General features: G+C 42.6%; 1 protein-coding gene across 1 annotated transcript in view; it reads right to left on the reverse strand.

The window, feature by feature from the left end:
• Positions 1-17219, reverse strand: part of Prkn (parkin RBR E3 ubiquitin protein ligase) — a 1200313-nt gene that overhangs the window by 394799 nt on the left and 788295 nt on the right. Inside the window, exon 7 of the mRNA XM_036169262.1 lies at positions 5271-5407. Coding sequence (XP_036025155.1) covers positions 5271-5407 — 137 coding nt within the window. The remainder of the gene's footprint in view (positions 1-5270; positions 5408-17219) is intronic.

Consider the following 17219-nt stretch of genomic DNA (forward strand, 5'->3'; position numbering starts at 1 on the left):
TTAGTTCAGGACACAAAGCCTTATCTAATGAATACTCTGGGGCTTGGGACTGGCCCCTCTTCTGAGGGTGGGTTCAGTCACATGGGGAACTGCCTGTAGCTCCCCACTTCTCAGAGCTCTGAGGCTGGCAGGTTCCAGTGGTCAGCTAGAGGCAAAGGGCCTGGAACCTCCTGCTTATCTGTGACTCCGTGATGAGCTCTGAGCACACATCAGACTGAAAATGGGCCATAGTGTTCATTTCTTACAGGACTGACACTTCTGAAACTCAGGGAGAAATAAATCCTTCCTCATTTCAGCTGCTTCTGGAGGGTAATTTGTCATTGTGATGAGAAGTTTGAACACATAAATTAAATGCAAAGTGGCCTGGGACCAGAAGAGCAAAAGGCAAACTGTAAAAAAATAGCAACCCAGACCCAAATACATGTGTCAGTCATGGCAATGTCCAGGGCATGCCACTGGGAAGGTGGAAACCATTCCTATGGAACTCCAAGGTCATGAGAAACCTGTGTTGCTCAGGTGCAGGAAGGATGAGTCATATGTGTGTCACTCATAGTCTTCATATCATGAGTTCTAAAATGAATCAGCCCAAATTCTGAAGCTCCACCAACTTAGTGAGAGTACATTGAGAGAGTCCACTGACATGGCAAAGTAGCTCCCAGCATGCAATGTTAATAACCACAGGAACGACAGAAAGACAGCAGATACAGTAGTTCCCAGCATGCAATGCTAATCACCCGCAGGTGTGACAGAAAGGCAGAGGTACTATGTGGTTTCCCTGAAGCCCCAATTTGTATATAAAACTTTGTCACAGGCTCTAGAAACAGGCTGTTTTGCCTGTGTTTGACCATCTCATTTTAAACTCTAGAACATTTACCAAAAGAATGAGGGCCAAAGCAGACCTAGGCAGAGGCCTTTGCACTCACTGCTGGCATGGCCTTTTGTCCACATTCCTGTTGCCTATAGCATACTAAGTGCTGATGCCTTCCCCAGTAACCCATCAATTATTTGTGCTCAAGTGTGGCCTGGGCACGGGAAGCTATAAAGAGCCACATGACTGAAATGGTCACCAGGGTTTGCAAATCAGTCCCAGCAAGAAACTAGGCAACAGGGCAGTAGCAGCACAGATGGACTTTGGCACCAGAGACACAAAGGGTGAAGTCACAGCCACATTAGGTTTCAGTGCAATGGAAACCGCACTTCCTGTGATGGTCATCTTCACTGTCTACTTGACTGCATCTACAATCACCATGGAAGCAAAGAATCACCAGGTGTGTCCATGATAACATTTACAGAAAGGTTTGACTAGGATATGAAGACCTATTCCATGAGTTGGAGACCTGGACTCTACAAAGAAGAAAGAAAGCTAAGCATTAACATTCTCCACTCTGCTTCCTGATTGCAGATGCAAAGTGACCAGTTGTCTCAGGATACTGCCTCAGTGTCTTTTCACCATGATGGACTGTCCCCTCAAATTATGAGCCCAAAATAAACTTTCTTTCCCTAAGTTGCTATTATCAGGTATTTTGACATAGCAACTGAAAATGTAAGTCATATACACCCTAGCAGGGTGACCCACTTTTGTTCCTGGGCATCAGAAAGTACTTCACATTATAATATGCATACTTATACTAGGCATAAACCATTGAGTCAGTTTAAAGAACTCATTTGCCAATGAATTGTCTCTAAAGCAAAGTCAATGAGCAGAAAGAGAAAATAGCAACACCAAAGATTCAGGTAGCACTGTTCTTAACAAAGGATCCTAGAATGAGTGTGTAGTCTACCTTGGATGAAGTGGAGAATGAGGAACCAATACACTAGACCAGTTTCAAACCAAGAAGTAATATATGCAAAGAATGTCTCGCTTGAGCAGCTGATTTTCATTCAATGAGGAAACATCTAGTGGCACTGGAGTCTCGTTCACATGATATGGGAAAACATGTACAGATAGCATCAAGTCAACTTTGCAAAAAGAGAACGTGAATGATAACAGACACTGCCCTGAGTGAGTAGTTTTGGCGGGACATGTGGACACATACGTGAAAACAGCTGAGGAGAGGAAGCAGCGAGTGTTGGAATGCACTGTGCTGCGTGGAGTCTACTCAAAGCTCAGCGACTGTCCCAGCTTGTGCTCATTTGCCTCATTCTTTCTCAATAGGAAGATAGACAAATAGGGGGCTTATTGCTTCTTGGCAATGTGATAGGGGAGCCATGTTTGGGCAAGTAAACTTTCAAGACTAGGGAGACGTTTTTCAAATATAAAGCAAGCTTTTGAGTATCATGTTTAAATAACCAACAAAGGAAATGCAGCATCCAAAGGTGGTGAAACAGAAGAAGGCATTGGAACAGGGAATTTGGAGTTTATTAATGCCACCCCTCACTCACTCTTAAAACAAGAAGACAAACTCCAGGGTATGCAGCTTCAAGGACCTCAACCTCATTGACATACTTAGTTCAACATGGAATTAGGTAATTCTCAAATAGGCATTTAGAACACACCTAGAGTCTATATAACACGGCTCGGCCTGGTAGCTTGGCCAGGTGGAGAGTCCCTCAACACAGGTCTTAGGTAACTCTGACAAAGAATTAACAACACCAAGGCGAATCTATATGCATTCTTTATATATATAAAAAAATAGCAGTGATCTAACCTTTCAGAGCACTGCCATGATTATCCGGGGCTGGGAGCCGTGTGCTATGCTGAACACACACCTTGCAGGTTACATTCATTTAACTCACCCCGATCTACGAATGACTGAGGAAAAGACATGCAGAGAGGTGGAAGTTAGAAAAAAAAGTGAAACAATGAGAAACGCTCATCCCTCAAATACACGACTAGAAAAGCATCTCTGCCCTCTCCTCAGTGGGGAAGTGGTAGAGAGCCTCTCGGTAGCTTCTGGGAGGGGAGGTGGGAAACAATGAAGAAAATACATGTTCTGCCTTCGACCCCTTGATATGGCCACACACACACCCCCAACAAGGAACTTATTTCAGGGACACTGATAGCAATAGGAAAATCTGTGCCCACACCAGTCAACTAGTCACAGAAGTGTGTGTAATAAAAAAAGGAAGAAAATGAAGTGTTCAGCAGTAAGAGGAAATAGTGTGTGTACACAATGGGATTCGGTGATATTATATTTTGAAGAATGGAAGGAGTATATCTTATTTAGGAGTGATCGCTATACTATAATGATGCACAGTGTTGAGGGGAAAGGCAAGGTTCTGAAGAAAGTGTTCATGCATAATGATCCAGCTGTCACTCAGTAAGAGGGATGATTATTATTATTGCCAAGGGAAAAATGAACAACAGTTGAAACATTGGTGATTTCCAATAAAAATTCTGCAAACCTGAATCCAAACTGCAACAGTCCATGTAAACTAACATTGTAATCTGTATTTTAGAAGTTCATGTTTTCTACCTATTTTTTTTTTTCCGACTAGGCTAAGACAGGGAGAAACCCAAGAGTGAGGAGCACTCCAGGGAAGCGCTCAGCCTCTTAACTCCTAACATAGCCTGCCCTGGTGGGGCCAGAGGATCCACAGAAATGCCTGATTCCAGTCCCTGTGCAACGGTCCTAAGAAGAACACACCACCCTGCTGTGCTGCATGAATAGAAGGTCCATCGAGTCTCACTATAAATTTGTTCTTGGCTTCTGTATGCCCAAACTTTTCTACAATTACAGGCTGGCATTTCAGAAATGTGAAAAAGATGAACTACTCTCTTGAGTGTGAAAAAAGTCTTAAAACTGGTACCTTAGAAATATTTCCACAGTCTAAGATTTAGTGAGGAAAATGATTGACCGATATGAAATTATTTCATTAATGATACTGGGGTCAGTGAGATAACTCAGCAGGTACTTGAAATCCACGTAACCCACATGGTGGAGAGAGAGGAATCAGCCCTTAAATTGTCCTGGGGCTTCCACATGGACACTGTGGCACGTGGCACTGCTTACATCATTCCCAAATTTATACAATGGAAAGTTGTTTGCTGATCCACAAATGATTCTCTGGATTTTGATTTTTTTTTTTAAATATAAAAACATGCTATGTTTCAGGTCATTTTAATCCATATGCTGATACACGTATATGTAAACTATGATAAAACCTCATTTCATGATTGGCAGATAAAAACATTGAAGAATGAGCAATATGATTTCCAGAGTCAACACTGCAATCAGCCTCTTCTGTTTGGATCTGTGTCGTTTAGAGGCACAGACAGGTTTCTGCGATCCACACTAAAGCTCAAAAGATAAATATATCAAAGTTCAAACTTAAGCATTGATTCAAGTGCTACGATGTCTAAGTGTTTAGTTACAATAGTCAAATCAGTGTGGGCACATTCAATCTCTTTATAGTAATTACAATATATATATAAGGCAAGCCAGGGACACCAAACATGCTAAAGACACAAAAGTAACTCAAAATGCATCTGCTACTTAATAGAAGAGGTCAACGATCCAAGAAAACCATAGAAGTAAATTACCATTATCTCAGATACGGCAATGAGTAACATTTGACACTAAAAGAACGAAAGACATCAATAAATTGGACTTGGCCAAAATGATTGGTTAACAGATAAATTATAGGAAGGGATAAACACTCATAACAAATCATAAAATCTAGTATCTCGATAGCTTAAACTTTCATTCATTATTACTGTTTATGCACATGTGTGCCATGGCCGAATGCAGACAGGTGAGACTGGTCAACTCAGAGTTGGTTCTCTTCTGGCTTTACGGGTTCCGGGATGGAACGCAAAGCACCGGGCTTAAGGAGCAAGTGCCCTTACCACTGGGCCACCTTTCCTCCTCCAGAAACTTACGGTTAAACAACCAAATGACAAGTAGTCCAGTTTAAACATGGACAAAACAAAGGACTGAGTAGACACTGTAATGAATGTATAGACAAGAAGCACATGAGAAGATAGATACCCAACATCAGATCCTCTGGTGGAAGACTGCTACTCAAACTTCTGGATAAAACTGCGCTGTATCCAGAGTCCATTAGCCAGACCCACAGACACATTTTGTATCTTGGATGAATAGTATCCAAGCTTATTTTCAATGCCTTTAGGCCAGGCATGCAGATTCTAGTGTAACACAGCTGCCTGGAGTTTTGTGTCTTAACTCAAGTTTCTTACTAGGCAGTGACCATGTTTAAACTTTCAACTCCTTGGCCAGGATTAGGCCTATCTTAATAGCTCCATTTCACCAGCTCTTTTGCTATTAATTAATAGTAAGAGGTAGGAAAGAACACAGGTCTTGTCTTACCCACACACGGCAGGGAGTAACCAAGCTGGGCGTCATGGACAAACTGCCGATCGTTGAGTCTTGTAACACAGTACAGGTGGAAGCAGTCCAAACAGATCACGTGGCGGTGGTTACACTGGAAGACCAGGACGGGGCTCCTGCACAGACAAAGAAGAAGTGTCTATGGGACCTCCAGGGTGGAGAGAATGCTACAATATGGTTGCTTTGCACATGCTCTGTGCCAGTCCTTTGCTGTCCAACCTTGTACTCAGCCATTCCAAGGTGATACCTTAAACAATGGGGGCACTCCATGAGCTGTATAGAACATTGACTGTGCTGATTTATATAAGTCAGTAAGTTTATCAATCAGTTGCTAGAAGTCTGCCCTGATTCCCAATTAACCTGTTCACTCACCATATCCATAAAGTAGATAATGTAGATACCCCTAGTATCTATTTTCACTGGCCCTTCCCTGACTACATACTGACCACACAGCATGGGGACATGTTCTTTCTCCTTATCCACTCTGCCCTCCATGCAACTGATACCATCTTTATATTACATTGATGTTCCCACAGAAGCAGGCCTTGTAAGCTTTTGTGTTGTCTCTTGAATTTAATTATAATAATATACAAAATAAGAACTTGCCAAAGTCAAAAGGAAAATGATCATTGCACCAAAGAAGCTATGCCCAACAACCAGTCCCATTACCCCAGCAAATGGAAAAGGGCAATTTAGAAGCAAGAGAACAACCAACAGGATTTTTTTTTCTATTTTAAGAATTTTGTCTGTTCAATAACCTTCATCTTATGAAAATATTCAATTTTTCAAATTGTGCCTATAAGATTAATAATAAATCAATATATACAAATCTTAAAATTTTTGGATTCCCTTATGCTGTGGTTGGAATGAAATATGCCCCCAAAGGCTCATGTGTTTGAATACTCAGTCTCCAGTTAGTGCCACTGTTTGGGGAGATCATGGAACCTTTAGGAGGTGGAATCTTGTTAGAGGAAATATGTCACTGTAAGTGGTCTATGGGGATGTATAGCTTTGACCTACTTCATGTGCTCTACCTTGTCCTTCCTATGTGCAGACAAAAATGTGACCAGCCAGCTTCCTGCTTCCATGCCATGCCTTCCCCGCCATGATGGACTCTTTCCCTATGGAACTATACCCCAAAGTAAACCCTGTCATCCTTATGCTGTTCTTGGTCATGGTAGTCTATCACACCAATACAGAAGTAACTAATACAGTTATGAAGTCTATAAACAACTTTACAAGAAAATAAATCTCCTGGAAAGTCATATTATTTTGCTGGCAAATGATGTGCTTATGTGAAGAAGAGGATAAATTGATTGTATTAATTTGTGATCATTCATTCAGATCATTTCAATAGTGTTATTGTCTTGCAGTCAATATAGATAAGCCTATTGCCTAAGTAAAGAGAGAATACTAATGCGTCCATTCACACCCAGTTATTAGCACTTACAAGATCTGTTTTTAAAAAGTCCTTTCCCTAGGAAAAAAATAATCAAGGTTAAATGTAACATGAATCTTAAAGCGTTCTTATTAATAAGAACAAACCCGAGGCAGGTTATTGGGGTGATTGCTAGAAGATCAGAGAAGCAGAACAAGCCACGGCTATCTCACCTTGCTAGTTCCTCAGGTGATCCTTTTTTCCTCAGGCTGGAAGCTTCTGAGTCCTCATCCCAATGGCTCTCAGCTGTACTGTGCTGCCCCAAAGCCTGCACGCTTAACCAACCAAATGCCTAACTAACTGCATGGTTTTACTTTTTAGATCCTGGTCCTCATGCCTTATATACCTTTCTCTTTCTGCCCCCACTCCCTGGGATTAAAGGTGTGGGTCACCATGCTTAGCTGTTTCTAAAGTGGCCTTGAACTCAGAGATCTGGCTAGCTCTGCCTCCTAAGTGCTGGGATTAAAGGTGTGTACCACCACCACCCAACTTCTGCTATAGCTTGCTCTGACCCATTTTCTAGCCACCATTTTTGGCTTTGTTCTAGTGGCTGTCTGTTCTCTGACCCCAGATATGTTTATTTCGGGGAACACACAATATTTCAGGGAACATAATACCCACCACAGTTAAACATTAGCATTATAGCAGATAATTTCTTAACAGCTACAACGGTTTAAATGATTCTGTTATCTCACTTATTTCAAAGTGGCCCCCAACACAGAAAGTGGAAAAGCACCCCCTGGTGTGTTAACACCCACAGTCAGCTTACACTGAGCGTGAGTCCCTAAATATGTCTGAGCATGATGATGAACATCCTCCTTTCTGAACACACTGTAGCCCCTTCTGGTTTGATTCCTACCTCCAGGTCCGTGGTTAACTGCTCTGAACTTTCAACCTCTCCCTTTCCAACAGTTTTCCTTCTGAGGACTATAGAATACAGCATTTCTTCCCTCTAGCTTCATCTACTGCACACACATGTGCACACACCAAGTGTGACCTATGTAGCAGCTACATTTCACCTTTGTCTGCACAGATAAGCGATGAGGAAGATGTTCTCAACTATAATGGTGGTGGCACTGTGGGAGACCAAGCCTTAGCTGGCTAACCAGCTATCACCACAAACACACACCAGTGAGGCCGTGAGAGAACATGTAAATGTCCTGTAGACGGCAAACCTGAAAGGGGAGTTTCAAATGTGACCCAAGGAGGCAAATAACAACCTGTGGGACTTGGTGAAGCTTCTGGAACCATAAGCCAAGTTGAAGAGTTCTTTCTCTGAGCCGCCTTGGTCATGGCATTTTCCCACGGCAAGAGAAAAGTGAGTAAGACAGTAGCCCTTGTGGGAATTAGACAAGCGCTCACTGGGATGCTCACGAGACACATGGAGGAGAAGGGGGAGGAGGTGAACAGAGGAGACACTGCAGACTCTCCACAGGGGTGTGGGATGATTCCAGGAGACAGTCCCAGCCTATGTTCTCTTGACTGTGGCACTCACGGAAGGTTTTCCTGTGTTCCGAATGCCTATGTCTCCTTAAACTTCATATACTGAGTTGTTGTTCCTAAAGGCACCATATTAGGAGGCCAGTTTCTAAGAAGGTGCTAGGTCATGAGGTTAGAGACCTCATGAATGGGGTTAGTGCAGTCGTGAAGGGGACCTCAAGGAGTTCCCTCACTTCTTCCACCATGCAAGGTTGGAGAGGCACTGTGTCGCAAACACTAAGCATGTTCTCAACAGACACTTTCAGAAATAAATTCCTACTGCTCATACACTGCCTGGATTCAGTCTTCTGATAAGACAGTCCAAACAGACAAAGACAGTTTCTGAACCTTCTAGGGGAGATTTAATGAGTTTAACTCAGAGGAAAGTTTGGAAAGAGAGAAACTAAAAGTACTAAGACTTCATGGAGGTCATTTTCAGAATTCTGACCTTAATTTCCTAGGAGCTGTACTGAGTAACGGGAACAAAACGATGGGTGTGTGTGACACTTTTGAGAAAGACCTGCCTGGACTTATTCCTTCTGGGTCCTTTGTTCCTCCTGATGTTCTTCTGTGCCCTTTGATCAAATTATATATTAACGTCACTTGATCAATCTAGTAGTGATTTTATCCCACTGAGCCAAGTCACAGAGCAGTTAATTAAAGGTTAAATAAAGTTCTCACTCTTATGTAAAAATAATTGCAAACATGTTATTTGACATTACTGAGGAGTTGTTTGTAAGCAATGATTCCCTGTTTTGTTGAAGAAATGATACACAGGCCATTCTTTCACACAACATTCAGTAAATATTCAATACCGAAGGAAATTCAGTAAGACAAAATCTATGGCAAGTCATTCTAATGAGAGCCAAAGCAGCTTATTGTGGCATGGTGTCACACACCAGGAAACCCTGTTGTCTAGTATCCACAAAAATGACATCAGTGCTTCTGTATCTCTCCAGTAATCTGCACACTTTACTCCAGTCTGTCTCCTGTTTCCTTTGCCATCACCCCATCCTTCCTTCATTTCTTCATGGATCCCAGCCCTGGAGCTTCATTCACCTGGTGAAAGTACAGCACGCGGTTCCAGAGTCTCAGCAAATGTGATGGACATTGAGAAGCAACGTGCTGGAAACTTAAAGTGATACAATAAGGAGTGTATGCAAGGACTCAAGGTCTACACAATCTTGTAGAGTGGCCAGGGGAAGGACAAAGACAAAGTTAACACAGTGCAGAACACTTGAAGTTTGATTAGAGTTGTAGAAAACCTAACCAGGCTCATTGGTAAGAAATCTCTATGATGCTTTCAAAGGATCCAACCCTAACTCCTGTTCCATTCCACATTGAATGGGCTGTTGTCAATAAAACAAGAAAACTGGACAAAAGAGCATATGCCTTCATGCTCTCAGAAATATGGCTGGCTGCTGCTTGCTCTCGCCTTCATTTCAGGTTTTGAGGAAACAAGCATCCCTGGTGGTGAGGATACCCTGGCAGCCGATGGAACATGCCATGGAGCAAGCACCAGGGCCTCTTGGCAACAGCCAACAGTGATTGTGCTGTCACCTACATGAACCATCTTTAAAGTCAATCTTCCAACTCATGGCAATCTCAGAGATAACTCTGTCCCTGGCTGGCATCTTGACTATGACTTTACATGATATCCATGGCAGGAATCATCTGGTCAATTCTTCTCAAATTTCTGACCCTTGGAAACTGTGCAAGACTAGATTCACTCTGTTCTTTGGCCATTAAGCTGTGGTTTGATTTTCTTAAATGCAGCAACATCTAAGTAATATAGACCCAGAAGACAAGGCAGCCATGTTTAATAGGTCTTAGAAAATGGTATGAGAGAGTAAATGGCATTAGATAGTGTGGCGGTATTGTGTTCCCCAAAATATTGTTCACCCTAATAAACTTATCTGGGGTAAAAGAACAGAACAGCCACTAGACACAGAGGCTAGAAAATGGTGGCACTCACACCTTTAATCCTAGCATTCCAGAAGCAGAAATTCCTCTGGATCTCTGTGAGTTCAAGGCCACATTGGAAACAGCCAGGCTTGGTGACACATGCCTTTAATTCCAGAAAGTGAGCCTTTAATCCCAGGGAGTGATGGCAGAAAACAGAAAGGTATATAAGGCGTGAAGACCAGAAACCAGAAGCATTTGGCTGGTTAAGCTTTTAGGCTTTGAGCAGCACAATTCAGCTGAGACCCATTCTGGATGAGGACTCAGAAGCTTACAGTCTAAGAAAACAGGATCACCTGAGGAACTGGCAAGGTGAGGTAGCTGTGGCTTGTTCTGTTTCTCTGATCTTCCAGCATTCATCCTAATACCTGGCTCCAGGTTTGTTCTTATTAACAAGACTCTTTAAGATTCATGCTACAAGATAGAGGATCAGAATTTGAAGTCAAGGGCAGAGAGTAAGGATGCAGAATTACTGAGGACCAGGGCATATGATGTTGCTCATTTCTCCATTTGCCCCAGGCCCAGTAGAGTTACATACATGATTATATGAGCCCATATGTAGTATATGAAATATATAGCATAATCACCTGAAAAGCATAGTATGAAATCCTTAAGGAAATAAAAGTAAACACACTCTTTCTCACTTGTGGGAGATAGTCTTAAATTTAGCTGACACTTGACCCTTTTAAATGCATGTGTTGTTTCTATGGTCTATTCAGTGTGGGCAGCAGTCATATAGATGCTGTGCCCCAGTTAGCCCCAGTTAGCAATCCTTCACATGTCTCAGCAAACTCTTAGAACTCTTGGGAATTTAGTAAAGTATCTGATTAGATAAAAAGTAATTAGAGGAGAAAAAGTGATGTCCCTAAATAACTGGATTTATCCTCTTAGCTGTCCTTTAAATCCCCTTTAGATAAAGTTGGCTCCTAAAACAACAAACAACTGAGCTATGGAGAATCTAACGCAGCTTCGTTAGTTTTCTGGATTTAGCATATCTACTAGCTGCCTAAATGCACCACTGACAAAGAAATCTCTACCACGGTGCCAGTGAGCCAAAAGGCTGGAGATGTCATGTTGGCACACGTGTGTCATAGAGTTCCAACGAGAGATTTTTCCCGCCTTCAATATGGGTAACATACTGGGGTCTTGTTGACAGACATTTAAGAGAAAGTGGGAGAGACTGAGCATCTTCCCCACTTTCAAGTAGCATTTAGTCAGCAGGATTATGAGAGTACGAAAAATCCTTCAGGTTCTGGCTATTATAAACAATGCTGCTATGAACATAGTTGAGCATGTGTCCTTGCAGTATGATTGAGCATTCCTTGGGTATATACCCAAGAGTGGTATAGCTGGGTCTTGAAGGTGGTTGATTCCCAATTTTCTAAGAAAGCGCCGTATTGATTTCCAAAGGGGCTGTACAAGTTTGCATTCCCACCAACAGTGGAGGAGTGTTCCCCTTGCATCACACCCTCTCCAACATAAGCTGTCTTCAGTGTTTTTTATCTTAGCCATTTTGATGGGTATAAGATGGTATCTCAGAGTCATTTTGATTTGCATTTCCCTGATGATTAAGGATGTTGAGCAATTCCTTAAATGTCTTTCAGTCATTTGAGCTTCTTCTGTTAAGAATTCTCTGTTTAGCTCTATAGCCTGGAAACACATGAACTGTGAACCAATGGCTGAGGAGCCCCCATGGAACTGGACCAGGCCCTCTGGATAAGTGAGACAGTTGATTAGCTTGAACTGTTTAGGAGGCCCCCAGGCAGTGGGACCGGGACCTGTCCATGGTGTGTGAGCTAGCTTTTTGGAACCTAGGGCCTATGCTGAGACACTTTGCTCAGCCTTGGTGCAGGGAGGAGGGGACTGGACCTGCATCAACTGAATCTACCAGATTGGGCTGACTCTCCAGGAGAGACCTTGCCTTGGAGGAGGTGGGAATGGGGGAGTGGATTGGGGGGAAGGTTGGGGGTGGGAGGAGGGAGGACAGGGGAATCCATGGCTGATACATAAAATTAAAATAATTATAAAATAAAAATATTTATTAAAAAAATTCTTCAAAACAAAATTGTAGGGTGTGTGTCATCCTCCAGGTAATTTACTAGATGGCATTGTAGAGCCCAAAGGCAAGGACTTGGATCTACAGCACACTTAGAGACCTATAGTTAACTGGGGAGGCTCAGATGCCTGGTACGAGGGAAGAGGACAGGTCAGGCCCTGTAACAACAGGGGAGGGCGCGGGGAGCTGAAGGACGTGGGTATACGTACTCTGATGCTATTCTTTGAGCACTCTGCTTAGGGTTAGGGGTGTTCAATCAACAAGCTTCTATCTCCATCACTGCCCCAGTGCCCTCAGCTAGCTGGTGGTATGTTCTTAAAAGCCTACACTTCATTCAAATACAATGGTCCAAGCTCTGTTATGAACAGAGATTTCATCTCAAGAGTCCTTGACTGTTCACTCAAACCATGAAAAATAATGGGGTAAATAAAGCATAGGCGTTCAGACAGGAAACCCTTTAAAAATGATGTGTATACAAGTCACAATGGGACAGATTCAGAGTACCGTTAAACCCATGTGTCTCAGACTCCTACAGTCTCATCCCCCGAGTTAATTTCTGAGAGTAGGAAGTATCAGTGTCTACATGGAAGGAAACATTGAAATAAACTTCTGAAGCATGTCTGAATTAGGCTGTGCATGTTGGTCTATCTTATAATTGTCATCCTTACTAACTTCTGCTGAGAGGCAAATGGCTAGAGAAAAGTATCTAACACATGCCAAAATAAAGAATACCCTTTTAAATGCAGGCTTTCAGTATTGCAGATAATATCACACTTAGTGGCTTGTTCCATCATCCAAACTCCATCTGTAGGAAGCAGGAGTGCCTTTTTATTTACTTATTTATTTATTTTTGGTTTTTAGAGACAGAATTTCTCTGTGTAGTTTTGGTGCCTGTCTTGGAAATCACTCTGTAGACCAGGCTGGCCTTGAACTCACAGACATCTGCCTGGCTCTGCCTCTTGAGTGCTGAGATTAAAGGCATGTGAACCACCACTGCCCGGCAGGAGTGCCATTTTTAAGAAAGAGGGATTGTGTACTTATCTTTATGGGTAGTGTCAAACTGTTCTGATTAGTTACATTCCATTCCCCCAAATCAGTGCCCTAAGAACCTCATCCCTACAGCCTTGACTGCTTTCTTTCTGCACTTCATTTCTGTTAATTGAGAAGTATCTTATTTTACATTCTAAAAAGATGACTAATGATTTTATTTTTAAAGTTGTTTGAGTATTTATATTTCTGTTGACAACTGCCTGTTTATTTGTGGAGCTGCAAATGGTAACCACTCCCTAATACTTCTTCCTTCCCATTTTTAGTAATAATCCAAGTTTTCACAGGGCACAAGGTCATTCAAGGTGAAAACAAAATTTCCTAGTCTCTTATAAAGACTACCCATTTGACTAAATATTGACCAGTGAACTCAAGGTACAGAAAAGGAAGAGAAACAGAGCTCGACACTGCCAGGCACCTCTTTCCCATGGTCTGGAAGGTGGACAGCAGGAGTCTACACATCCATCTTAGAACATGAGTAAAGACAAATATTGTAGCTGCTAGAACAATGGACAGAAGGTTGTTAGTCTTCACCAGGGCAGCCAAATGATCAAGAAACTACCTAAACAGAACCAAATCACACATTTTTGAAGATTGTCTCATTGAGAAGCAAATGTCTTTCTATTATCTGGAATTCAGCTTTCTTATCTGTGTGTATGTAGCTCCCCTAGAAACTGTGGATAGGATCTCTTCCATCTGTCAAAAGAAAATCATGAAATGAATTCTGTAACACCTGCTCACCTGTCAGCTTAATAAACCATAACTTATTGCACCTTTGATCAAGATGAAAAGCCTGGGTGTGTTTTGGGGACAGTACATTGCAGACACCAGGGGGAGCCTCAACAATCAATAAAGAAACTGACAACAATGAAAATTCCTATATCTGCTATTTACATGTGTATGAGATATTAGTATTGAATTTTTCTCTAAAAGGTGAAGATACTTTTTCCCCTTTCAGTATAGGAAAAAAGAAACATGAACTTCTTATTTCTTTCAGTTGGATAAATGGAATGAAACCTTTGATTTGATGGAAATAATCAGACTCTCAATATTTTCATGTGATGGGGGCTTGGACTTGGTTGACTCAGCATTTGCAGGGGAGTTGTAGTTAAGTAACCACTGCACTACTGTTTTCCAGGAATAAGGAACACATTCCAGGGTTCCTCCTACCACTGGTCAGCAGCACACCTACCTAAACAATAACTCAGAACAAGGTCAGCTCTAATGAATGTCAGCAACAGACATATGTGGAATGGGGGAGGATGTTGTGGCATAATCTTTTTGTACAATGTGAAGATGTGTTGTTCTCGTTGGTTTAATAAAGAGCGGAGTGGCCAATAGCTAGGCAGGAAGAGGTTAGGCAGGACTTGTGGACAAGGAGAGAGTGGGATGGAATGAAGAAGGGCAGAGTCACCAGGAGATTCAGGGAGAAGCAGGATGCATATGCCATGCTGAAGAAAGGAGGAGCAGCTTGACTATCCAAAACTTCTGCATCCAGTACAAGTGCAGAAACATGCAGCAGTAGTACAGAAACCAGGCAGCAGGACCTGGGAATAGAAGTTGCTCCTTTTTCTTCTTTCTGAGAAGCGAACCATAGTAGAATTTCCTTTGCACATTTCCCTTAATGTGTGCCACACAAATGCCCTGCTAGGAGGCCAGCTGTGCCTCTTTAAGTCCCCCCAAAGCTGCAGCCAGCAGGAATGCATGAGATTGCTTAGCATTTTCTTTGCCTTAACTCCTTTTTATTTTTCACCCTAGCCACCCTGAGCTTTCAGCTCCTAAACAGTGTCAGCACTATTCATTCTAGCCTCAGGCTCTGCTCCCCAGAGCAGTCTGGGTAAAGTGTGAGCCAACTGATTGATGTTTTCTGGCAATCTATGAGGGAGGAGGTACCTAGTACCACAGTTATTGTGGCTACCACGGTGTCTATTTCAAAACATGGTCATGCTGGACATCCACCCCACCTCTCTGAAACTCAACACAAGGAGTAAGAGAAAAACAGATGGAATGGCTTAAATGGTAGCAAAAATCATATTTCAAGCAAATTTTAAAAGAAGAGAAAACCAAATTAAAACAAATTTTTAACTTGGTAAATGAAAATCTAAAAATTGATTCCATTGGATAAGGCAAATCTGGGTGAGGCTGTGGTGAACACACAACACATGCATGTATTTAAATAAATGAAGACTTCCATGGAGAATGCAATTCTGCTCATTCTTGCAGAAAACCCATTACTGTACAAATGTGAGAGTGAAAGCTCCTAACAGTTCAATTTGTGGGTGTCTGCGCCCATGTTTTGCTCACTGCCATTTTTCTTCCATGAAATGTGATTGCCACCCTGTCTCAGACGTGGCGAGTCCCTGTGTTCCACCCAGTCAATTCTAGACAGATGGCCACAACACACATTTTCCAATCATGCCCAGACCAAGATTGAATCTGGCAGAAGCCTTAACTCATAACTTCCATTCCCAAAGACACTAAACACATTTGCTTGGTAGCCTTTCTGACAGCACCCATTAAACACAGAGACATGAAGGGACAGAGGCATGAAGAGGGTAGGAAAAGAACGTCATGTCATGATGCATGGCTGGAAGGGGACACTCTGAATGAGAAGACTTCTGCTCCCCTCTCATGGGCCAGTGTGAGTGGCAGAGTGTGGCCTTGCTTTCCTTTGGCATGTGGCGGGATGACTCACTGTGTTAGTTGCTTTTTGTGATGCTGTGACAGATACTGTCCAAGAGCAACTTCAGGAAGATTTGCTTTGGCTCACAGTTGGAGGGGGAAGTCCATCATGGCAGGCACGGCATGGTGGCGGGAGTATGAGTCACCTAGTCACATCACATCTCTACTCATGAAATGGAGAGTGATGTTGGTGTTGCCTAGCTAGTGTTTTCCTTTTCATACATTCTGGGGATACCCACCTTTAATGTGAACAGGATCCTTCCATGATGGAAGGAGGTGGGTTTTCCCACCTCAATTAGCCCCATCTGGAAACTCTCTTAAAGACATTCCCAGAGGTTTGTTTCCATGGTGATTTGTAGCTGGAGACCTTCTCTCCAGCCCCTGCCAAACCCTGTTAGTCCGACAGCCCACTAATAAAATAAACACACAGACACTTATATTATTTAAACTGCTTGGCCATTAGCTCAGGCCTACCACTGTCTATCTCTTACTCTTTTATTCCGCCCATTTCTATTAATATATACTTTCCCATGTGGCTCGTGGCTTACCATCACCTTACATCTTCCTTGTCCTGGTGGCCACTGGCAGTGTCCCCTCCTGCCTTCCTGTTCTCCCAGTTCTCCTCTCTCTTAGTCCCGCCTATAGTTCCTGCCTGGCTACTGACTAATCAGTGTTTTATTTACCAATCAATCAGCCACAGCAGTGATTTTATATCACATCATGCTCATAATCGAGATTAACTGTCATACCCACCAAGATGAGGTATAACCTGCAACCATGTGGCAGCCTGGTGCACACTGCTTATGATGAGGGGGCTGTGGACAAGAAGTATGTTTGGAAGGTTAAAACACACATGTTGTGGGCATAGTATCCTGAAAGCCTGACTCACAAGTATTCTACAACTGAACTGTTTCCAGATGAATATAACTCTCCAGCTCCAGAAAGGGGGGGGGAGGGCTGAACACCTCCACATTTTTCTCACTTCTTGTCATAATGACTAAAAGTTAGCTATGGAAGGGGGAACAGTTATCTCAAAAACATGCAAATGATGTTTTTTTCAAAGTATTTTAGATTAAGGAAGAGGGGTACCCTCATGGGTCAATGCAAGGCCAAGGTCAGGAGCATGACAATGGAGGTGGCCTTGCTTTGACACTATTAGTCAACTGCTCCCCACCACCATGTGCTCCTCCTGGCCCTCTACAGTGATGGTGCAGGCTACTGTGCCATATCTCATCTCCTTCAGTCAAGTAAGAGAGGCTTGATA

The sequence above is a fragment of the Onychomys torridus genome, chromosome 19 (assembly GCF_903995425.1).
Source record: "Onychomys torridus chromosome 19, mOncTor1.1, whole genome shotgun sequence".
Lineage (NCBI taxonomy): Eukaryota > Metazoa > Chordata > Mammalia > Rodentia > Cricetidae > Onychomys > Onychomys torridus.